This window comes from Castanea sativa, chromosome 12, assembly GCF_040712315.1.
Source record: "Castanea sativa cultivar Marrone di Chiusa Pesio chromosome 12, ASM4071231v1".
Taxonomy (NCBI): domain Eukaryota; kingdom Viridiplantae; phylum Streptophyta; class Magnoliopsida; order Fagales; family Fagaceae; genus Castanea; species Castanea sativa.
The window spans coordinates 34205149-34229450 of NC_134024.1; the positions used below are offsets into that span (position 1 = coordinate 34205149).

At 32.8% G+C, this 24302-nt stretch overlaps 2 protein-coding genes and 1 non-coding gene across 3 annotated transcripts; 2 read left to right on the forward strand and 1 right to left on the reverse strand.

Annotated features, from left to right (window-relative positions):
• Positions 1-5356: 5356 nt before the first annotated feature.
• On the forward strand, positions 5357-6387 carry LOC142618560 (uncharacterized). Its single transcript, XM_075791507.1, has one exon. It carries the CDS (start codon positions 5376-5378, stop codon positions 5922-5924), a length of 549 nt encoding a protein of 182 aa, XP_075647622.1. The 5' UTR covers positions 5357-5375; the 3' UTR covers positions 5925-6387.
• A 6528-nt stretch (positions 6388-12915) lies between these two features.
• Positions 12916-12986, forward strand: TRNAG-GCC (transfer RNA glycine (anticodon GCC)). Its single transcript has one exon. It is a non-coding gene; the product is annotated as a tRNA-Gly (tRNA).
• A 2185-nt stretch (positions 12987-15171) lies between these two features.
• LOC142621136 (bet1-like SNARE 1-1) lies at positions 15172-20735 on the reverse strand. The gene is made up of 5 exons (XM_075794447.1): positions 20429-20735; positions 16369-16519; positions 15787-15843; positions 15631-15690; positions 15172-15468 (listed from the first exon to the last, which is right to left on the reverse strand). The coding sequence occupies exons 1-5, from the start codon at positions 20440-20442 to the stop codon at positions 15379-15381; spliced, it is 372 nt and encodes a 123-aa protein (XP_075650562.1). The 5' UTR covers positions 20443-20735; the 3' UTR covers positions 15172-15378.
• Between the last annotated feature and the right edge of the window lie 3567 nt (positions 20736-24302).

Sequence of the window (24302 nt, forward strand, 5' to 3'; positions counted from 1 at the left end):
AACGTATTTCCTAGGCAATTAGGTGAGAGATAAAGATAAAAAATTAGAGACAAGTTTTGTACCTAAGCCTAAAACAACCATATTGGTTTTACAAAGTGGTTCATACATCAATATTGGGTGAAGAATGTGATCAAAGTAGAAGACAGAATGATTTGGTAAATCGAAAGTAGTTGTTGCAACACACTTGCGTTGTTGTCATTCCCATGTTCTAGCCATTGTCCATTTCTTCTTATCTTTTCCTCTTACAATTTTCTTGCCGACTAAGTCAAAAAAAGAACCCAACATCTAATTATACCTTTGAACCAATTTTCTTATATATACAAGGAAGCATTCAATGACTAGTAGTATTCAACACTCCAAACTCCAAAGACAAAAAGCTCCACTGGTAATATAATATGAAAACTTAAACTTAGTTAAATGAGCGAATGAATTATGTCAACTCAGCACAATGGACCTCTTTGTCGTTCCGCGTGAGAAATGGGAAATTGTTTTTATTGATTAGGTATCATAGAGCTAGATTACAACATACTAATTTTGTTTCTTAATTTTTGCACAATTTTGATACAAATATAGAAACTTTATCATTGTATAAGCATGGAATGGTTAGGATGTCTTTGTCTATGTAATGACTGAATCCAGATGTTTTTAAGAGTTGCTATGTTCTTAGCCAGCTAGTGGCAGGAAAGCCATATCATGCACATAATTTCTTTTTCTTTTCTTTTCTTTTTTTTTCTTTTTTTGAATTATGAGGTTGCAGACAGTGATGTGGCTAAAGATGTGGACCCACTTAGGCTGTAATCCAGTTGCCATGAGTAAAAAAATCATGTCTTAATTGGGAAGTAAACTGTTGTTTTAGCCTTTGCAAAAACTTTTCATTCTTTGGAAAAGACACCTGTCTAATGCCACTTGTTTATCTCTTCAAATCAAATATTAATTTAGAATATATATATATATTGGAATCTTTCTTGCTTCATATTCCCACTTTATGTTTATTTGTTTTTGTTTTTGTTTTTATTTATTTAGTCATTTTTTAACATGGTATCAGAGATAAGTTTTTTGTTTATTATCAAACTTGTCACTTATTCATAACATGAAAACCCACACTTGAGATCTAGATCCATGGGTATCTCATTTATACCATCACTCTTCAATCTGTAGTCCTCTCAATTGAAAGTAGGTGTCTCACACACCCTCAAGAATCGTCTTAATTAATTTTGATCATGTCCACTTTGTTGTGGGTGCAAACGTTGTTTTCTGTTTTAACGACATATCAACATGTCACAATTGTGCTTAGAACTCTCATGCACCAATTTCATCCTAGCAATGTGCTTGATTTACTATCTAACTTTCTTAAGTCTTTACTCCACACAATTCATATGTTAGAGACACTCCTACTTGTGCTTTTGCACTAGAGTTCTAATGTCGCAGAAGCCTAAAAAAAACACACACGATACTCTCTTGATGAAACATAAACTAAACTATTAGTTTTTTGTAGCAAATCTCGAATCCACAAGGAGTTTCCCCGAATTCACAAGGAGTTTCCCTAAATCCACAAGGAGATAAAAACTAGAATCCACCAGAAGAAAATTTGACAAAACGTCTGTGTTTATCAATAATAGTCTAAAAAATTCAATTGCCTTTGAAGGCTACAATGAGTTTAAATAGTAAAAGATAAAACTTAGGGTGGCTATGAAAGCATGTAAAACCCTAATTTGACTAAATAACAATAAAAGCACCTAAAACAAGGAAATAAATTACCTAAATCTAAAATAGCAAAAATTATATAAAAATATTAAAATTAAATATCTACAAAAAAAAAATAGAGAAAACGTATCCTACATCAAATTCTTTCCAGTTTCCACCACTGTGCTAAGTTTTTGTATTTTAGTGTCTACTTAGTGTATTCGTCTTTCACATGCATGCATCACGCATTTCACGGACTTCTTCTTCTTCCATTTTCCAAGCATTTTCAGTTGGTTTCACTCGATGGACATCAAAGATCTTCCTTGCATTAAAAATCTTCCTTTCAAACTCAACTTTTCATCAAGCTTTCACTTTAGGTATGAGGGGGATGTTAGGATATGTTAGAATATTATATGCATGTCTCATGATATTAATATAAAAATTGAAGACCATGTTTTCTAAAAAGTGGTTTTCTAATATCACAAACTATCATGGTTTGAGAGTTACCATATTAAGCTTAATGAATTCCTATATTTACCGTATACTTAATCCACTATCACAAATGACTCAATATAGTAAAGGGGTAACAAGTAAGGACCTTCTGCTCTTGATGTAGATTGTGTAAATTGTTAATTACTTCCTCTCTTTCTCTCTCTATAACATTTTATTTTTCTTCTTTTTTAACATTTTATAATCTCTGAGTGCTTATGTGTTTGTGTGGGCCAGACTTCAAAAATACAAGCAACAAAAGTAAGTAACAAGGAATCTTTCTTCTGAAATTTTTTCTGTAAAGAGAAAAGAATTTAAATTAAAGTACCATATGGTCAAAACACATTACTGTTTTTTTATATAAGTAAAATACTTATAGTGTGTTAATCGTCCATCAAAGGTTAAAGCTAAGAAAAAACTATTGTTATATATATTTTACAAGTCAAACATCACTGTTCATTTTGCATAGTACTTAAAAATTCTATTTTATCCATTTTGTTCTAGAAGGAGCACAATTAATAAATAAAACCTACATAAACTCCGAAAATAAATGTAATGACACCTTAATGTATAAGATTGCTTTTATTTTCAAAACTATGCAGTCAATTAATCACGAGCAATGCGCATGCTAAAGGAAACCCCAATCCTACCATATATGTATGCATCATTGTGTGTAGCATTTACGTGAAAGTTGAATTAAGCTAATGATTAGACATGTCAAAAAAGACTAGTAGACTAATTTCTTAGTTATTCAAATGCTATGATTTAGCACTTAAAGCCAGCACAGACGACACTGTTTCCTTGTTATTGTTAAAGCCAAGATCAACGTCAAGCACGAAATACTATTTCACATTATCAAGTAGTGGTTTAACAAATGTGTCGTGTTTATGATAAGAGTTCTATCAAAAACTCGGCTATACATATGATATTACTTAATATCGTCATGTGACGTGAAGTCGATGACCCCACATCAAAGCCTAATTTTTTATTCATTAAAAAAAATCTATCTCACATTATTGGCTTCTTTTTTCTTTTTTTTTTGGTTATAAGCAGAGTTGTTGGATTCCAGAATTTCCAATCTCATTTCTGTATTTTGACGCTAACAAAACTACAAGCTCCAAGGCAAAATGAATTATCAGTAACACACTCATGATTATGATTTTTGATGTTGACTGTGATAGACATAAAGATGATGTGTTTCCATTAATCATGGTTCAAAAAGCTAAGGACAAGTATAAGCTAACGTACTGGTGTCTTGCTCATTGTAAATCATGTAGGAAGGTTCCTACATCTTTCCTATTTCCTCATAGTGCTATAAGCTAAGCTCTAAACTATAACATAATTTGTGGTGATTATCCGCAACTATTTTGTTCCATTGTTGCCTCAACACAAAAACATAGGCTCCCATATGTGTCAACCTCTTTTCATAACAAAGTGGACATCTACGTACGTGGCTTTAATGAAATTTTGACCAAGTTTTGGGTCACCACATATGATGCATTTTAAAACTTGGGAAAAGAGAGGAACCAAAAAAAAAAAAAAAAGCTAAAACTACTATTAGCATTATCATATACAAGTCAAACTAAGGTATTATAAGTTTAGAATTATTCATTTAAATTTATTTTGATCAAGAGCCAAATTCATGCTTATCAATAAACTAGATTACATATTCAATCTTAATTCATTTTATTCTTGGATAAACTCAAATTAATTTGTTCATGAGTTATTTGATTAACTTATTCTTTTTCCATATATTATAAACAATATAACTAAATTTTTTTATCCATTGACAAATCTAAACTAATAATTAATAAACCATTTATAGTTAAAATTATATTATTTGAATTAGTCAAAATGGTTTTCGTTTATAAACCTATAAAATTAGATTTACTAACCTTGTATTTTTTTTAAATTATACATAATTTTCATTAACAAACTTATAGTTTCTATTAATAAATTATCAATTCTGATTTGATATACTTAGTAACTTATTTACAAACTTACACAATTCAACATCAAGTCTATATAATTATAATTTTATGTTTAAACACACATACGCGCGCGCACGCGCACACACACACACACATACGCGCGCGCACATATATATATATATATATATATATATATATATATATATATATATATATATATATATATAAATTGAATCTTATACTCACAAGCTTATTCACTAATACATTATTATGTTTGAACCTAACTCATTTGCTATATAAACAAACATAAACAAGTTTTCTAAAGTCAAGTTCAGGTGGTTCATATACAAACAGCTCAGTTTATTTTTATACCTAGTTACATACAAGTTTTACTATAAAAATATTTACAAATTTATGTGACAGTGCAATATGATTAGTGTCAGTCCAACAATATAATAAATAAAAATCTGAACTACTTTTTTGTGATTCATTTTGTGGTAAAAATTTGCAATACTGTTAGTATATCACTCAGAAGAGACACAAAAGTTTATTCACTATTGCCGAGTCTTGTAGCTCACTTGAATCTTGATCAAATGTAATTATAGATGATGGGAGTTCTTTATTCGTATTCAAAATTTTACTTTGACCACTTTGTAATTAATGAACACCACTTGTCTAGAATCAATGATTTGGAAGGAGGTGAAAGCTGTAAAAAAAATGCTAGAAGAATGCTTTTAGATTATTTTCATATCTTCTCATGACAGTTTTTGAAGTACTCCATACGCCAAGGTGACACACACTGTAATTGGTGGTTTTCATAACCGTAGAAGTGTTAATCCCCAATGTGAACAGGTCTACCTAATGTTAATATATGTCTTTATATTGTGTGGTAAATATATTATAAATAAAAGTAGAAAGAGAGAGAGAGAGATGCCAAACCTAAAGACCGTGTTAAGAAAACCTAGATGAAAGCTACTAGAGCTCTAATGAGAGACAAAGCATTGAAAAAAAAATGCATATAATAAAAACGGTCTGCTACAGACGAATCTATAGCCGGCTAACCGAATGGCTCTCTCAGCAAACTTCTAAAGACTTTTCTTCCTCACAACTTCTACACTCCAACACTCATAGGTAATGCCTATGTCCTTTCTTTGTCTCTTCTCTCATACCCTCCTCCCCTTTTCTTCTCTATAAGAACCTCTTGATTTTCTTTCCCATATCCTCCTCAAAAAAAAAATTAAACAACTCTTTGTTTTTTGAAAAATTTTCACCATGGAATACAATTGCCAAGAAGACTCAAAGAGCTCAAGTGAAGAAAGTGATCGATCTGTGCAAAATGATGATATGGGCACTGGCAGATCCTATGAGTGTGTGTATTGCAAGAGAGGGTTCACTACAGCACAAGCCTTGGGTGGTCACATGAATATTCATAGGAAGGATAGAGTCAAAACAAGGCCTAGTTCAGTTCCTTCAGTCTCAAGCAAAGCTGATGAAAACTATGTGAATCTTAGATCATACACATCAATTCAAAGCTATCCACCACATTATAATTCCACAGCTCCTGAGGTACAAGTAAGTTCTCAAGTAACTTTTCCAGTATCTGCATGGCATATGAGACCCCCAAATACACAACACACTGATCATGTACAAAATAATCCACTGCATCCAAATCTGTTCGAAGAGGACTGGCGAAGAAGTCTAAGCTTGCAAGTTGGACCAACCCATGTAGTAGTGGAACATGATAGAGAGAAAAGAAGAGAAGACGGCAATGAAGAAGATGATGAATTGGACTTGGAGCTTCGACTTGGTCATTATCCATAATATTTTAATGAGATTCGATAAAGAGCTTTAATGGGGTATATTATATCTTGCGTTGTACAGCTCTGGAATATACCTTACACATATTTCAGAATTTTCATTCCTTGGAAAATGGGGAAGAAGTTATTAATCGTATCTCTCCACTCTAAATATATGTGTTACTATGTGATTTGAGGCTTACCATTTTGGCAATTGATTGGAAGGGCATGCAAGGAGGTGCAAAGAAATATTCCCACTTGGATTTCAAGCCGAAATTATGCAAGTACTCTTTTTCCTAGCCATAAATATTATATCCAAGGTACTGTTTTTCCTTCCTAATGTTAAAGCCCTATACTTATTTAGGGTTCTACATATATAAGATGTTCTTATATATATATTATATAAGTCTTCTCTCTACCACCCTTCTTTTTTCTTTTTTCTTTTTTTTCTTAATTATTCCTCTTTCCCTAGTACATGTTTTTCTTATGTCAAGCTAAATAATACTTGTATACAGTTTCATGCCTAATGGATTTGAAATCTTTCATGATCTCGAACAAGTTGCACTTACTAGAGTACTATTGATAGTTTATTACCATTTTTAGCAAGAACTTATTGGGCTTACTTGAATTACTTGTCAGCTATTTTCCCATGTTATATCCAATGATCTTCTAGAAAACTTAGCTTCATAGCTATAGCATAAGAAACTGGGCTGATGCTAACTTGAAGATCAATCCGCCAAGGAAGCCTATATATAATTCTTTGCTCATGTCTAAAAATGTGAACTAAATCGATTCTCTGTGAAAATTCAAACGATTTGTGACAAGCTTCATGAGCATTAACTTAATTGGTCTCGAAAACAATTCCTTTAAACGGATGCATTTATGTTGTCAGTTCTCTAGTACAAACTGTTTGGTCATTCATTATATATGGTCACTTCTCTTTCAAAAGAGGAACCCATTATATACGTGTGTGTGTGTGTGTGTGTGGTGACTGCATGCTTATGGACATTAACTCCTGGGTTTGAAACTAAAATTTATAGGGATAATTTTAGATCTAACTCTACTTACAAATCAAATTTAATAATAGGATTACTACTAAAAGAGCTTCTTCTTTCTAACAGTCTTGAAAACCCGTTAATGGTATATATCCAGACTCCAGAGCCTGAGATCAATTAGTACGGCATGCATTTGTATTGCTCTCTACTGGGATTTCATTGTCACTATCTTGTGTTCCCTTATTAAAAGTATTCTTCATCTTTCAAAAGCCTATAAATTCATGGAAATTAAATTCTTCACAGAAGCTAACTCCCTTTGATTTTTTTTAAACCTAAATGTAATTCAGAGAGCTTTAGTACCACTAGGTAATACATGTGCATCTTTCGGCATTTTTCTTTTTCAGGGCTTCTATGAGTGTAGAAAGATAACTAGCTGTAATTTGTAAACCCACACAGTCAACGGAAATGAATGTTGTGAAAACCAGGGTAAAAAGACACTCTCACGGTGTCAAAAGGCATGCCTCATGGGAAAAACCAACGGACATGCATGCACCTTGAATTCTTGTGTCTTGAAAGCATGCCAATTGAAAGGTATGATTTCATGGAAGTCGTAGTTAGTTCTCTTCAGCCAATGGACAAGACTCTTAAATTAAGGGATCGAAATTAAGAGTGCAACCAAAGCTATCTAGGGATCATTCCATGACTATTTTGCATTAAATTGAGTGTGTTTGGGAGTTTAAAAATGAGTGCAACCAAATTAATGGATGAATTAAGAGAGAAGGAAATCAAATAGAGGGTTATTTTAATTTTCATTGCTTGGATGTTCAAGCCAAATAAATCAACGAAAGAAAGTAACGTGTGACTTGACTATCATATATGATCATACCTTTTTTTTTTTTTTGGTATCTTTTATAAGTTGAAAGATAAAAATAGACATTTCACTCATTTAATAAGGGGAATCTTTGAATTCTACACAATTTAGACTCAGGCATGCATATAAAACAATTGCATTTTATCATTTCGTTTCTTTTATATAATCTTTGGAAGTGTGAAAATTGGGGAGAATGGAATGAAAGAAAATGGTGAAATTCATCATTCCCCAATTTGGAAGCCTTTTAAAGTCAAATGGGTGAATCGTGGCCAGCTTCATTTCCCTGTCAACATTCTGTTCATTGGGTAAAATACTGGGTTCTTTTCATTAATTGAAATCACATATCTTTTTTTGTTTGGTAAGGGGGTGGGTTTGAAGAGGTAAATTTTGGTAAAAGATAGTGTAATTTGAATATTCAAGTGTGAATAGTGTGATTTTTTTAAATAAATTTATTTTAAATTCGATAATTACAACAAAGAGAAGGAATTTGAACATTGAATTTCAAGAACACATCGAAAGGTGTCAACTAACTGAATTACAAAGCTCTTGGCATGTGTGAGTAGTGTAATTAGTTAAATAATGAAGTCTCATATTGGATAGTAATAATAAGAATAAGTGATTAATATAATATAATTGAACACAAACTCATTGGTTTAAGTTTTTGAATAAAGAGGTGTTCCTATAAATTATATTATTATTAACCCATGAAATAGAATCTCTCCAATGTGTGTTACCTTCCCAACAAGGTGTGGCTGACTCCCAGAGTTATGTAAGAAAACTCTCATGTTCGCATCACTAGCTTATAGATGAGTAAATGGCACTTTATTGGTGATGACAATGTACGTATGACACTTGGATTTGGATCCTTAACAAAAAGTCTTTTGTTCAAGGTGGGGATTAACCAAAGTGCTATAATTGACTTAGTAAAAGACTCACACATAAAGAAAGAGATTTGTTTGAATATTCATGTGTGACTAATGTGATTAGTTGAGTAATGAAATCCTGCCAATGTATTATGTCCCCAACTGATACAGATAAAAAAGAAGTACAAAAGGGTCAATTTTTTTCTATTCCTCTCTTTATCTAAAACATTCAAACAAAAGAAGGAGAATATGATTTTATTCTTTCATTTTCATTTCATTCCCATTTAGTTTTTTTTCCTCTCTATTTTTTCTTCTTTTTTTAGGGTAAAGTGCATTTTCGTAATTTTGTCTCTTAAATATGAAGCATGTGCAACTTTGGTTCTTCAATTTTCAAGTGTTCTATTTTAGCCTTTCAAATTTTAGAAGTGCAACAATTTAGTTCTGCTGTCAACTTCCTTTCCCAATTTTGCCACGCGGCTAACAGTTAGCTAATGTAGATGCCCGTTAGGATGGAAAGCTGATCGCATAACTAAATTGTTACACTTACAAAACTAAAAAAAAACTTAAATATAACACTAAAAAATATTGAGTAACTAAAATCGTGCATGCCCCCAAAATTGAGGAAAGAAAAATGCAATTTACTGTTTTAAAAAATAAATAAATGGCCCCACACTCTATTGAACAAAACTCATAAACATGGGAATTATGGAAATTCATCATTCCTTTTCATTATATACCTCTAAAAATCCTCAAACACACACAAAAGAGGTTAGAAAATTTAGGACTTCTTATTCAAAATTGTTTTTAGATTCATGAGTGTGTATATATATATATATATATATATATTCTTGTGTCGAAAAGATATCACAATTGATAGACAAATTAATGAAGGATTTTTTTTATTTATCTATCCACATAATTTACGTACGTATGAAATATGAAATATTGGTACTCAAGTAGATTGGGCGATGCTAAGACTGGCAGTTATATATAATTCTAAGGAAAAGTGTCATTATAATTACTCTGTAAGTGTTGAGTCCTATATTAAGTACAGAGAAATATATTGACATACATGGTTTGCTCAATATCTTTTTTTAAGAATCGTTTGCTCAATACCTAATGGCGTAGAACTTCTCAATTATGTTGGCATCAAGACCTTACAACAGGATTTCTCTTACTCACAAGTGATATCAGATGGCTGCACAAATTTCTGTGTCCAACAAGTGCATAAGATGTATTGTCCATAGTATAGATTTTGCAATCAAGCATTAAAATGGCCCATTGAGAAATATGTACAATTTTTAATGATAGTTATTTTATTTAACCTATGTTTACACCAGCTTTACTAATTTCTTATTTCTTCAAATTTGTTTTTCCCTTTTGGACAAGGTAAGGAAAAAAAAAAATCAAATGTCTAATTCAATGAAATAGAACATTGAAAAGCCTGTAAAATCAAGGGTGACACATCTTACGGTGGAGTCCAGCAAGTTGCAGTTGAAGCTCACGTTCAATGTATCTTGAATTTGTCTAACTATATATAATTGGAGGAAGTTCGGCAAAGATTAATTTTCGTTTGCAGTTAATTTTTGTAAAATCAAGGCTTCTCTGTTTGATGTTTTTACAACGCTCAGCTGTTTTTATAGCCTCACCATTTTCAAACATGACATGGAAAACAGTCCAATAATTCCATCAATTAAGCTCATGAAATTAATACAGATTAAATTGATTGGCTTCCCAACTGTCTAGCACACACTACTAAAATGGCTAGCATCCTTATCTACTTTATTAAGGGAGTGAGGCTTAGGTGCATTAGACTCATTGATCTGTGACCCATGTCCAAAGTGGACATATGTACATTATCTCAATGGGATTAGTGCAACTAGGCACTAAACCCAAACCTTACTCTTGTCAAGGTGGCATGGTATGGTCTTGTTTATTTACACTATATATACACAAGATTAGAAAAATAATTTAATCATATCAAATTGATATTATATACTTCTCAAAAAAAAATTTGGTATTGTGTATACAAGGCACCCCTTTCTTTTGAGAATACTAAAAAAAAAAGCCACCCCTTTCTTTCTTTATTATAAACTATGAATATGAAATTATTATTGATTGAAGAATGTATAAAATAATATACATCATCTATGACTTGAACAGTATGCTACATTTCAGTCAGGGCCTTCTAAATTAGACATAACTTATGTCAAGTACATTAATACACTGAACACATTAAAATACCGAGAGTGTCCACAAGCTCTGTCCATCTAAAGTATTGCAAGCTCTGCGCGCATAACTGAACAGTTCCATGTAGAGTGTATCTCAATCGGAAGTGAGAGTTAAAGCAAATAAATATGTTTGTTCTACTTTTTATGAAACTCTCAAGGATCGAGGACGTATAAAATGACATGCATGAGAGCTATAATTTAAATCACTTGCAAGCTGCGTGCAAATGAGTGAAAGGTGGCCGTGGCCAAAACCTAGATCTAGAGCAAAGTACAAGCCTATATATGTTTTTTTTTTTTTTTTTTGATATGCAAGCCTATATATGTTATGTCTCCATCAAAAGAAAAAGTTAATTAAACCAGCTAATTATATATGTATTCTTCCATGTTTCAAGCTAACTATTACATATTAGGCTCTTATAATAAATGAACCAATTTTATAAACAATTTGAACTTGGATTGTTTTGGAAAAAACAAATCCAACCTAGATTTAGGGGGGAAAAAACTTATTTATATTCATTTCACTAGCAAACAAGTCAAAATTAAGCACAAGTTTAGACTTTAACATTAGACATGTCAAGCTTACATATAATAATATGTTTATGAACAAGTTTTATATATATAGACACATATACATACAATTTCTAATGATAGTTATACTTGGCCCCTAAAAAATTTTAAAAACCCAACAATAGAGTAGGCATTCCATATTCTGTGATGCATGCACCATGAGATCAAGTGTGTCTGGGTGTCTGGGTGTGGGTGGTGCATGTATTTTTTTTACTTTTTGTAAACTTCAAAATATATTTGTTAATTATTTGGTTTTAATCAAACAATTTGTGTTGTTAATTAAGTTGTTTGACTTTGTTTGTTCATTATTTGAGACTTCAAGGTTAAAAGTTTGGATCTTTTTCTTCCTTCTTGGCAATGCTAAATAGCATAATTACTTGACAGTTTAGCATTTTCCTAGTTGATACTATATTAATACTAAATAAATATTAACTATGCCACATCACGATTAGTTTATTGTCTCATTTGTTTGTAAACTTTTAATATAATTAGTTACAACTTTAGCATTTTCTATCTAATATTTTGTTAATACTAATTAAATACTAGTTTACATTTAAAAATTTTCATATATAATTTGGTTCATCGTCCTTGAAGCTATGCTTTTAGCCGCGGCTAAACCCGAGCTTTCTTTTTTTATTTTTTTATATTGTTCTTCTTTAAATATTGGAATCTAAGCTAATTAACGAAAGGGAAAGAACACTGTCCAGGATATAAGAGCAGGTAAGATATGCAGCAATAAGCCTTGACCTTGTCTTGGAATAACGGCTATACAGCATTTGTCATGCCATGCATGCATGCTTGCACATCATATATATATAACTGTGGACTTTTGTTTTGTGCGCGTGTGTGGTAAATGCACATAATAATTAACTAAACAATTGAAAACTCATTTTATGGAGCGGTTGCATGGTCTTCATTATGAGCCTTTGACTATGTTTTTCTCATTTTTCTTCATTAATTAGTCCTCGAGCGATAGGCTGAACGGATCAGAAACCAGGCTTCGACCTATTATGATCGATATAAATGTATTTAATACAAATATTTTTCTTTACTTTTTTTAAATTGGGTCATGAGTCATGTTAACGGATATCTTATAACTTTTTCTTTTTTTTAAAGACCATAGTACAATTTTTTTTTTCAATTTTTAATAGACCTTAAGATAATTGTTAATAAACCATTTTTTAAAAGTTCTGATATACTTTTATGAAAAATATTAAAAAAAACATTAAAAAAATTTTATAATAATTTTTAAAACATATATCATAAACCAATACTATTAAAATATCTGTTAACTTTTTCCTATAAAATATTGAAAAAAAAATTGTCACTATTACGTTTTGTGAATATTAATGATACGTTGAGAGATGTCAATGTCCATATGCTTTCAGTGGAGAATTTTATAAACACGTGATTCATGCGTCATTGGAACATATTTTTGTCAATAATGTAATATCTATAAATATTTTAAAACCTAAGACGATATCAACGAGCACCAGTGGTCTAGTGGTAGAATAGTACCCTGCCACGGTACAGACCCGGGTTCGATTCCCGGCTGGTGCACTAATTTATATATTAATTTTTTTAAAACTTTAGAGGCGGTTGTTTGTATTTTTTGGAAATACGTGTGAAGAAATGCGTGTAATGTTGTTTAAAAACTGAAAACATGTGTTTTGTTATTTGAAAACATGTGTGAAAATAAGTGTGGGTAAAAAAATGTATGAAAATGCATGTAATATTATTTAAAAACTGAAAATGTGTGTTTGAATATGTGTACCAAACACCCCTTAATATTTAGAAATTATTTTTGTTTTGGGGTATAAACTTAGATTTCTCCGCCAATGAATAAATTATAGTAAGTAATTAGTTGTTATAACTTAGATTTCTTCGCCAAAAGATAAATTATTTATAGTAAGTTTATTAGTTTTATTTTTTTTAATTTGAAAAAAATATAGTAGTAAGTGATTAGTTGTAGGCAACTCATTATTTTAATTATTGCTCTATTATGCGAAGCAATAATCCATGCAGTTTGTTGGGACCCAGAAATTGTGCCACATGAAGTGGACCCATGTCAAGAAGGAAACTCTCAGAAGCATTAGGAGTTTTTTTTTTTTTTTTTTTTGAGAAACAGAAGCATTAGGAGTTAAGGACATTGTTTAGCAATGAGAATGACTGATCAAGATTTTCCCAGATGTCCACGATTATGATGTAATTGCTTTAGTATACATGGGACATTTGTCACGCAGAACCAGTAAACAACAAAGCAGCTGGTCTGTTCTCCATGTATTATTTTTTATCATCTTGGACTTGGACCCTTTCCAAGTGTCAGGGAGATACCAACTATGACATTTCGAAACAAATATCCAACAGGGATGAACTAATGGATCCAGATACCATTCCAATTTGTCCTACTTCCCGACTTTGGTCTTAAGGAAGGTTTTGCTAAGAATTCAACCAGGTTGCAATATAGATGTATTGCAACTTTCAGTTGCTCCAATCAATAAACCAAAAAAAAAAAACCTCCAAGTTCTGGCAAGTCAAATATAAAGTTAACATTTTTAACTTATTTGCTTATGTGTAGTGGTAGCAGTAGCAGGGTAGGTTTTCGAAGTCTTTATTTACTAGGAAATTTGTCATCTAGCATAATTTTTAGAGACTATTTTGTTAATAAGCATAAATTTGAAATCATATAGGAAACTAGCATCTCGAGTCTGTGAAACTCAAGTTTGGTGACAAACTTAAGCCCCAAAGACTCGAGTTTGAACTACTGAGGTGGAACAATATATCCACGTGGAACTCAAGTTTCTTAGACTCGAGTTCCATAAAACCGAACCAAAACCGGATACGAAGAAGAACAGAGGAAGAAGACGATCTACAAATCTGAAGAAGAACAGAGGAAGAGGAAAATGATCTGGAGCTTCGAAGAACAGAGGTAGACGATCTGGTCTTCAGATCTGCAACGCCGAAGAAGAACGAACAGACGCTGGTTGGGCAATCTGGCTAGAAAAGAACAGATGCTAGGTGGAAAAGAAGAAGAAGAGGGAAATAAAATGGTGGAACTTGAGTTCCACATGAATTTTTTTCCACATTAGATGTCACTGCTTACAAATCGAGACTTAGAAGCTCGAGTTTTATTTTGAAACTTGAGTTTTAGACACTTGAGATGCTAGTTTGCTAAATAGTTTTGTAAGCCAAAGAACTAACTAAAATATTATAAAAATAATGCTAAATGCAAAAAAAAAAATTCCTTTTTTTACCAAAACCTAATCCAAAATCCAAACACACATGCAAGTCAAAAACTCAAATTTTTGACTTAGGGACTTACGCACCACGTTCATCACTTAAGGCAAGAGGAGAAACACAGTTTTTCCTCTCATTTCTAGTTCTTTTTAAAGGCAAAGTCTTTGATATTTCATTTCCCCACAAAGTCTTTTGCTCAAATCAAGGATTTCAAACAAAGGAGCAGTCACATCATAGCTGTGAATGTACTGGTAAAAAAAAAAACAGGTTCCAGAGAGGCAGAACAAACGAATTCCAGCCTCCAGATCATGCATCACTCTACTACCAAGGACAATTCTACCAAGCCAAAGCTTGAAGAGCCTACTAATCTTGTCAGCGACTCATTTCACAATAATCAGAAAGGTTGACTCAACTTTGTAGATGAGGATGTTATGGTCATTGGTAACAGTAAAAGATTAAAACCAATGTCAATTTTGATCAAAACATGCAAGAGAAGAAACAAAGAAAATGTAGAAAGATTATGATGCAAACACATATTAACTGCTAACCATCCCATTGGTTCAAGACACATTTGATACATGAAAATATCTTTACATGGACATGCCGGAATATCTTACAGGCAGGAAGTAACATTGATCACAGCAATGAAGTGAAAATGAGTCTTCCCAGTTCTAACATAAAGCTGGAAGCTTGTATCAAATCCATCACAGATCGATTACCTAGTGAGATAGTATATGACAAGGAAAATGACAACAAATGATGCCACAAGTGTAAACATTCTCCGGCTTGACTTGGTCTCAAATACCTAAAATGTAAAATAAGCTCATCAGAACAGCCATGAAGCAACAGGTGTTTATCCTGACATAAATTGACCATATTGAAAAGACCACAAAGGAGAAGACAAGATGATAAACTGTAGAGAGATTGGCATTTATTGGAATAGGAAGATGTTATTTATATTAATTACCGTCTTGAAACGATCCATGGTTCCAGACAAGACTCCCCTTGATGAATCCATATCGTTGCCCTGAAGGAAAGAATGCCACATCATACACAGAGAAAGAGAGAGACTAGAAATAGAAAAATCAAAGTGAAGATGGACCTACAAATGCCACACACATACCATTCTGTCCAGCATTCGATTATGACTTTCCACCTCTTCATTTATATCACCTGACAACTGAAGGTAACACGCATTAAAATTGAATGTCTGTTTCTCAAAATATGCATTAAAACTTGCTTGGATGATATTCAAGCTTACAAAGCAAGAAATCTATTAGGACCCAAGAATGTACAGAGTTAAACATTGTTCTGTTAATTCTCACTTAAGCTTCAATTCTAAATAGTTGCAGGAGATTTAAAAATTACAGATGTTCAGTAAAATGTTGAAGTCAACGAATGGAGAAGGCCTCCTCCAATAATAGTTTAAGGCCATCTTGAGACTATCTAGAAGAGTGATATTTTTTGGAAGATGCTCCATTTGGTTTAATGCAAAGATGGAGGACCACCACCAAATTTTTGAAGTTACAAGAACCATTCCAAATTTCCATTTTACCCCCCTTTCCATCTCCTCGTAAACAGACTGAAAGAAACAACAAAAAGCTCTAGTCCATTCTTTGACCATATAACAAAGCACATGCAGGCCAGTCAGGAACTCCCACAATTACACTCAGATAATTCAGCTTAGGGGCCAATAAAAACTTACTCTCTTCAGCAGAATGACTCTATCTTGCAATCCATCTACTGCTCTTTCATTATCATGCTCATCAATTTCATGGGAAGAGTAAGACGATGAGGCCCTGATGCCACCCTCCTCAATTCCATCAAAAAGAGCGGCTTTATTGTTACGGTAGTCTCTGCACACAAATGGATCTTATCATCAGGGCCAAAATGAACAGATGATATACTTCAACTATATAAATTTCCTTATATGGAAAAAATCAATAGAGATCAGAAATTCGCTAGGAGGAAAATATATAAAATGTACTCATTTACTCAGCACTTTGAGATACTACAAAATTGTATTGAGATCCAAGTAGCATGAACTCATCTGTCGGAGAACCATAACTATTTCGTATTCGTCAAGCACCAATACTTCTCATTGAATATGTTATTAAATATTGTTAAAAGTCCTAATAAGTTTTAAGGAAACATGTCCTCTAGAAAACAGACACTCTTGGAGATGTATCAAACAAACCTTGAACACCCTGATCCTGATACAAGCTGTTTTTTCACATACAAGAATATAAACAACCAAACTAAAAGCAAAATAGGGTTTACACTTACAATATACATTTGACCCTTTTGGTGCCAGTAATGCCTTAAATCTTGACGAATACCAAATTTTGAGAGAGAGAGAGAGCATAGTTTGGAGTATGAACCATATATTTGCAATCATATAATGATAGTCCAGATTTATATTATGAATTCAAGGTAAAAAAAAAAATAAAAAAAAAAAAAGGCATTATCCAATACAATTCATGTAGCACAGCATGTTAAGTAACCTTCGAGTTAAATTTGAGAATATATTGTGATACAAATTGATTAAAAAAAAATCAATTTCTAGGATTTCTTTCGCTTCTTTTTTTTTTTTTTAAGTTGCACAAGAATGGATCCTGAACCTAAACCTCACCCCCACCCATATTTCTAGAACCAAATGTCCTGAGCATTATATAACTGAAGTATTAATTGAATAATAATATACAGCTGGCCCAATAATAGAGAGAAAAAATGAATAATATAGTTGATGGATCATCAACATGAGTTTGATCATACAATATATTTGTGTATCAGCCAACAATTTATGCTACCTTTAAAATTAACAGTTGATATTTTTGCAGAACTTGTAAGCATTGTTTAAAATTTCAAATAGAATCATTCTTGTGACTTTCTGTTCACTGTTCTTTTTTTTTTTTCTTTTTTTAATCAGGGACTTCATGTCTATTATAAGACTAAGTCTTGAAAATCCTGAGAAAGGCATCTGCAACTTGACCAACCTCAGTGAGCTAAGGAGAAATTGGATTCATTTTTGCTAGGTAATTTTAAGGAATCAGTATCCCAACATAAAACTAAAATATTGAGCTCTTGCCCATTTCCTCAATGTCAAGGACCTTGATGTTCAGGTCCCATGCTTCCAACATGTTTAGAACACAGTTCATTTGACTACCATTAGTGCTAAAATATTTTCTGCAAAAAAGTCACTCATCCCTCAACTAGTGACCGTCTAGTTGGAAAATTCTGGTTGTGAATGGCCAACAGAACTTAATTCATATCACTAAAGCCACTATACCTTTAAGAAGCAGCCTATCATCCCCAGAGAATATTCTTCTCCATATGCTCAAGATATATTTTGTTGGTGATGACTGCAGCCTTTAGCATGCTCTATGGAATTCAAAAAACATATAAATGGAAAACATAGGAAAAGTTTAGACATCTACCTACCTATGTTTTTGGTGGACTTTAGGATAGGAAAAGTTATGACCTTGGGGTTAGTCATGGTGAGGACAGCTTTAGGTTTTGTATATTGAGTTATTTGAGTGTACTGACTGATGACTCTTTCTTGTACAAGTAGCATTGTAACTCATAAACTAAAGTAGTGAACCAAAGATAAAACCCAAATAAAGACTTACTTGACTCAAATAAAATAAAGACATGAAAATTAGAACCTCTTAGGAAATTTTAGACTTTACTCAACTACCAATACACCCTTACTGGCAGTAGTTGTAGAAAATTATAAACCTTCCCCTCATTACAAAATCAACAATAACTTGTTAAATTAAAAAAAACTTAAAAACTATTTTAAAACCTAGAAACCAATATCAAGGCCTTTAAAACCATAAGACACTTGCTTGCAGATACTGGCATTGAAGATATAAAGTTAGAAGTTTTCATAACTTAAAATCGCTATACAAATAGTAACTTAGCCTTTAGCCCATTGCTGCATCAGAGCATATTGTCAAAAAGATCATTTTACATTTTACATACTCAGATAACATAAGTGTTCAGGACGCATCATCGTTGTTAGAGTCAGGCTGACCCAGCCCAATTGAGCACTACTTAGTGGGCTTGGCCACCCAGCTTGACCCAGCCCAAAGTGAGAACCTTGAGTTCTATTATTAAAAAGAAGACCTTGAGTTGTCTTACTTTGTGGCAGTTTGCTGGTTATTAACTCCTTGTGTGTTTTATTCTAACAGTGCGCACCACTGCAAGTAATGGTATGTTGATCTGTTGGAGGCTCATATTCTTGCTAGCTTGACATTCTGGCAGAGGCTAACGATGTAAAGTTCCCTCCAACTGATCCTGGATTGTTGGTTTCAGTGTGTGACAAGAGGCACGGCCCAAATCTGATTCGCTATTCATAATAAGTTCAATCCAAAAAAATTCACCACAATGTGACCAACATAGATACTTTCACCCATTTCTAAATATAAACACACCATATAAACATGAGGAAGCATATCGCCCACAATGGGGTAAATATGCCATCCTGCAATGTGACCAACTAGACCAATGATAAAGCAACAAATAATAATCAATATATAAGAACAACAATGCCATCTAATTAGTTGAGCTGTCAAACCCCAATAAAAAAAACAAAACAATGCCACCTGCACCATTTCACTCGCATCCCTAGGTCCACCATGGAAGACGATTTAGAGAGAGAAAGGGAGGTTTCAGAGAGAGAGAGAGAGAGGTGCGGTTTTGTTACTTTTGTATTTATTGTGCATTGAAGAGAGAGAGACAGGGTTCATAGCGGCCAAGTGGAGCTGAGAAGGCAGGCAGATGGGTATGGAGATTTAATGATTTGGTTTGTTTGGCTACAAGGAAAAGTTAGATCTGTTTAAGTGAGACATGTTTGTGCTGCGGTTTGATAGCTCAGCTTATGAGGTGTCATCGATTTTTATTTTATTCTTTTTTCAATTATTCGTCACTTAATCATTAGTCTAGTTGGTCACATTACAGGGATTGCATAATCACCCATTGCAGTCAATATGCTCCCATAAACAAGCTGAGAAAGTACCCACCTAAATCATAATGACACCATGTCGGTAAACACGTGATTTAAGAAGCCTACCCAACACCAACAACATCTAGATGGAATTACCTAAAACTATTTAACATAGCGGTCTATACTCTAAACTAAACAGCAATCAAGCAACTGAAATTTCATCGAACTTTATCAATAAACTCTTTTTATGTGGATATCTAGAGATCTTAAGAGTACCTAACTAATCCCCCGGAATCTGGATTGTGCAGCCCCCATTCCCACACACCGGGTAATTACCAAGCAGAATCATGGATCACGCGGGGCCTAAGAATCACTACACCAATCCCTTCGGGTTTATTAATAGTAATACTATTCGGAAACAAACAAGTGAACAACTAATAGAATTTCACCAAAATAATCCTATAATCAGCATAAAAAAGTAATCCAATCACTAAATTAGTTTTCTAAGTCATAATAATGCTCTGAAGCCAACTCCAAAACCCTAATATTCATGATAGTAAAAGACAAGACAACCAAGAAAAGCAAAATACACAACCAGAAAGCCAATCCAATTGAAAAACCACACTGATCGCAGTTTGCGTTTCGAGGACTAAACAAAGATAACATTTCCACGAGATCATAGCAAATTTCACACGCGCACACACAGAGTTTACTTTGTACAGACATGAAAAATCTAAGCAGATGATCAGATCTATTATGCATAAACCTTACTTAATCAGATTAATAATAAAGAGTTAGAAATAGAAATAGAGTTAACCTTCTGGCATTCATGGTTGAGACTTGAGAGTTAGAGAGAGAGAGAGAGAAAGGATCACAGTTCTATGGCCGACTCTTTTTGTTTCTTTGAATACTCGTAACGGAGCTATTCGATCTCGTAAGTAATTTCTGTTATATATATAGAGAGAGAAATTCAGATCTGAATTTTTTTGAAGAATTTTGGGAGGGTAGATTCATATATTCTAGAGTCTAGAGATATACATTACAATTAGACTGACACGTCACGAGCTAAATATGTATGTATTGCGTCACGAGCTAAATCTGTTGCAGGTTTTTTGCTTGAGGTCCTAATCCCTGTTTATTAGCACGCACAGTAATTTAAATAAAATATAAATGGAAAGAATTTTACGAATGCAAAGAAAAATAAATAAAAACAATTAATTGTTTTTTTTTTTCAATTTTTTTATATTTTTTATAAAAATTGTATCAAAAAATTATTTAAATGGTTTATTATCTTATGGTGGGCTGAATCAAATTCCATTAATCCATGATGATCATCTATGACCAAACCACGTCCAGACTAGTTCACAAAAATAGGAGTTGAATAAAAGGTACCACACGTAATGAATAGGCTCCGTCCAAAAATGTTGTCATCATCCAAGGTAATTCAATCATCCATGTCACAAGAAGACATGGATGACCAAATCACACTTAGTAAATTTCAAAGGACTTTCTTCAAACATTAAATAATCGAACCACGTTCTATCATTCCAAGACGTAAGGAGGATTCCCTGAAAGCCGCTTCATTTTCTCCACTAATTCTACACATCTCCCATGATGGTATGGATCCAAACAAGTAGACCCACTAAAAGCTCTCTATAAAAGGGACCTAACTCCATCAGCCTAAAGTACATCTTACTATTCATCCACTAACTATCCTTATGTTATAGAAAGAAAACTGACTTAACCATCAAAGGTGTTAGGATTAGTGCCCTTAAATCCTATTGTATGATGCTATGTATGACATTATGTATGACTTAATGTTGTGATTAATAAAGTTGTTTTATTATTATCTAAAATAATGGTAACATGAATATTGGACATGCTTCTCAAAAAAAAATATTGGACATTATCATATAGTCCATAAAATGCATAGTATGTGATTTATGTTATTTAGTCACAGAAGATATAAATCACAAGTTCTTTGTAAATTCAGAATTTTAGTTCATAGTCGGTGATGAAATTGGGCATTTCATCTGCGAAGACTATAACATATCAACTAAGATGATTTGCCTTGATCATGGAAGTGAAGACTTCTAACTGGTATGTTGATATGTTTTAAGAGTTAAGACATATTGAACTGGACCGCTGTGAGATTTATTATTCTTCTAACGATTGTCAAATGAATAATAAATCTCACGATTTCTATTTGCATGAACTCTTAATTCTGAGAGGATAATGGACTTGATCATGAAGTATAAGTTGCTTTGAAATATCAGCAGTGAGATCTAAAGTCACGATCAAAACCTCAGTATGTTAGGCAGCCACATTTAGTGTTGATGGAACGTATATTCTCAAGATAGAATTCATAATCTCTTAACGAAAATACAAAATATTCTCTTAAGATAAGTTTAATGGGTTTGGTTATTCAGAGTGTTAGGCCTAGCCACTTTAGTAAGGAGTTACTAAAGTATATATTTATGAAATTGGATTTCATAAATATATGATGAATAATATTAAGGATTAAACCGGGTACTCAATGATTAAAGATGTAGTAATCTTCAAAGTGGCAATCTATTTTCATGACTTTGCATTACTACGAATATTTTATGAAGGGGTTGCATGTATAATAAAGTCTTGGGATATAATTTATAAATAAGGCATAGAGTGCAACTATATTTAATACCACTATATAAACTTATCAAGAGTTGTCAGAAAAGCTCAAGATCCATTGGAGCTTTTTAAGGCCTAGAGTACAATTATATTTATATAGTGGTATTAAATATAGTTAATGGTAATTTTGTACTTGTCAAGAGTTGACAGAAAAGCTCAAGACTCATTGGAGTTAGTGTCATATTGGTCCATTTTGGTCCCACTCCAAGCCATACACTAAAACCCAATTGGAAAGACCCAAAAGGACAGCCCAATTAGATAATCAATTAGACACAAAGGGAGAAACATACAGAATTTTTATGTGTGTGACACTATTGTGAAATGGTGTGTATGTGAGTGTAAGGGGCTGTTTGGTTTTTTTTTCATCACTCATCACTCCTCACTCAATTTTCATCACTCATCACTCATCACTTAAATTCCTCAATTTCCTAAAACTACCCATTTGGCATATATCACTGAGTTATGTATACAACTAAAAAATCACATAAAACCTGGGACCCACACACTGACCCATGTCATAAAAACTTTTCGCTTTCCTTTTTTTTCCTTTTCCCCTTACTCTCCCATTCATTTTTCTCTGCTTCTCTTTCGTTTTTCCCCTATTTTTCTCCCTTCGTTTTTCTGTGATTTTCTCTTCGTTTTGCCCCTAAAAAAGCCGACGATCATCCACTAGTGACAAGCGACGCCATTGAAGCGTGGCTTAGCCGGATCGACGAGCGACGCCATTGATGAAAAATTTGAAACTGAAAGAGAGATTAATGGGTCTGAGATTAAGATGATGGTGCCAATGGTGGAGTCAGGTTGGATGGAGAAGATGGTGGGTCTGAGCTCCGTGTGAAGGTATGATGTCGGTTTTGGATATGAAGCCGTGTAAAAAGGAAAGAAAAGAAGAAGAAGAAGAAGAAGAAAGAAAGAAAGAGAAAAAAAAAAAAAAAAAAAAAAAAAAAGAAGGAAGATGAAGAAAACCAGACCAGACCCAAGAAGAAGAAGACTAGTGTGAATGGAAAAAGAAAAAAAGAAGAAGAAGAAGAATAGTATGAAAGGAAAAAAAAAATGAAGAAGAAGAAGACCTTAACTCACCGAACCCAGTGAGGAAAAAAAAAATTGCAGTTGACCTCTGACTAATGGGTCCTTCAATGTGTTTAATTACCAAAATGTCATTGAAAACTGAAAAAATTTAAAATGTATTTTCAGTTTCCATAACTCATCACTCAAAAATCAGAAAATTGAGTGATGGAAACAAAAACAGAAAACAAATCTAAACAGACTTTTTTTTTTCGTGGGACCCACATATTTTGAGTTATGAGTAATAGAAACAGAGTTATGAGTTATGAAAACAGCAAATCCAAACACCTCCTAAGTCACTCTCTAATTCTCCATTGGAAACTAATTGAGAGACCACACTTCTTGAGAGTAAAGTGGAATTGGAGTGAAGATTAAAAGTATTCTCAAGTACTTCTGATCTTTTGTTTTGAATTTCATCACACTAAGGTACGCTCTCTTGATCTTGAATTTTGAAATTTACATAGTACATGTTATCAATTGCAAATAAAGTAGATCCATTAATTTTCCACTGCGTATATTTTGTATGCGATACAAACATGTATTTTTTCAACAATTGGTATCAGAGCAGTCTTCAATTTTGAATCTATATAACATGTTTTATGAGTTTTGGAATTAGAAACAACAGTTTCATGTTGTTAGAAGATTATGCAATTAATTTTCTACATGGTTGTTGAAATTATCGTTTGATAAAAACTTATATTGATATTATGATGTTGTTTAAGTTTGAGATTAAGTATGTTAAATTGAACTTTAAGACTATAGCATCAATGGAATTCAGTTTTGATGTCAATCTCTGTCCAGTATGTTCATATGATGGTTGTTTGTTCTTAAAAAACCATTGAAAACAGCCTTTGAAAAATTCTAGAAAATTCAAGTTTCACGAGATTCGATCAATCGAAAATTACCTTTGATCGATCGAGTGAAATAGTGATCAATCTGTTTGATTCGATTGATAT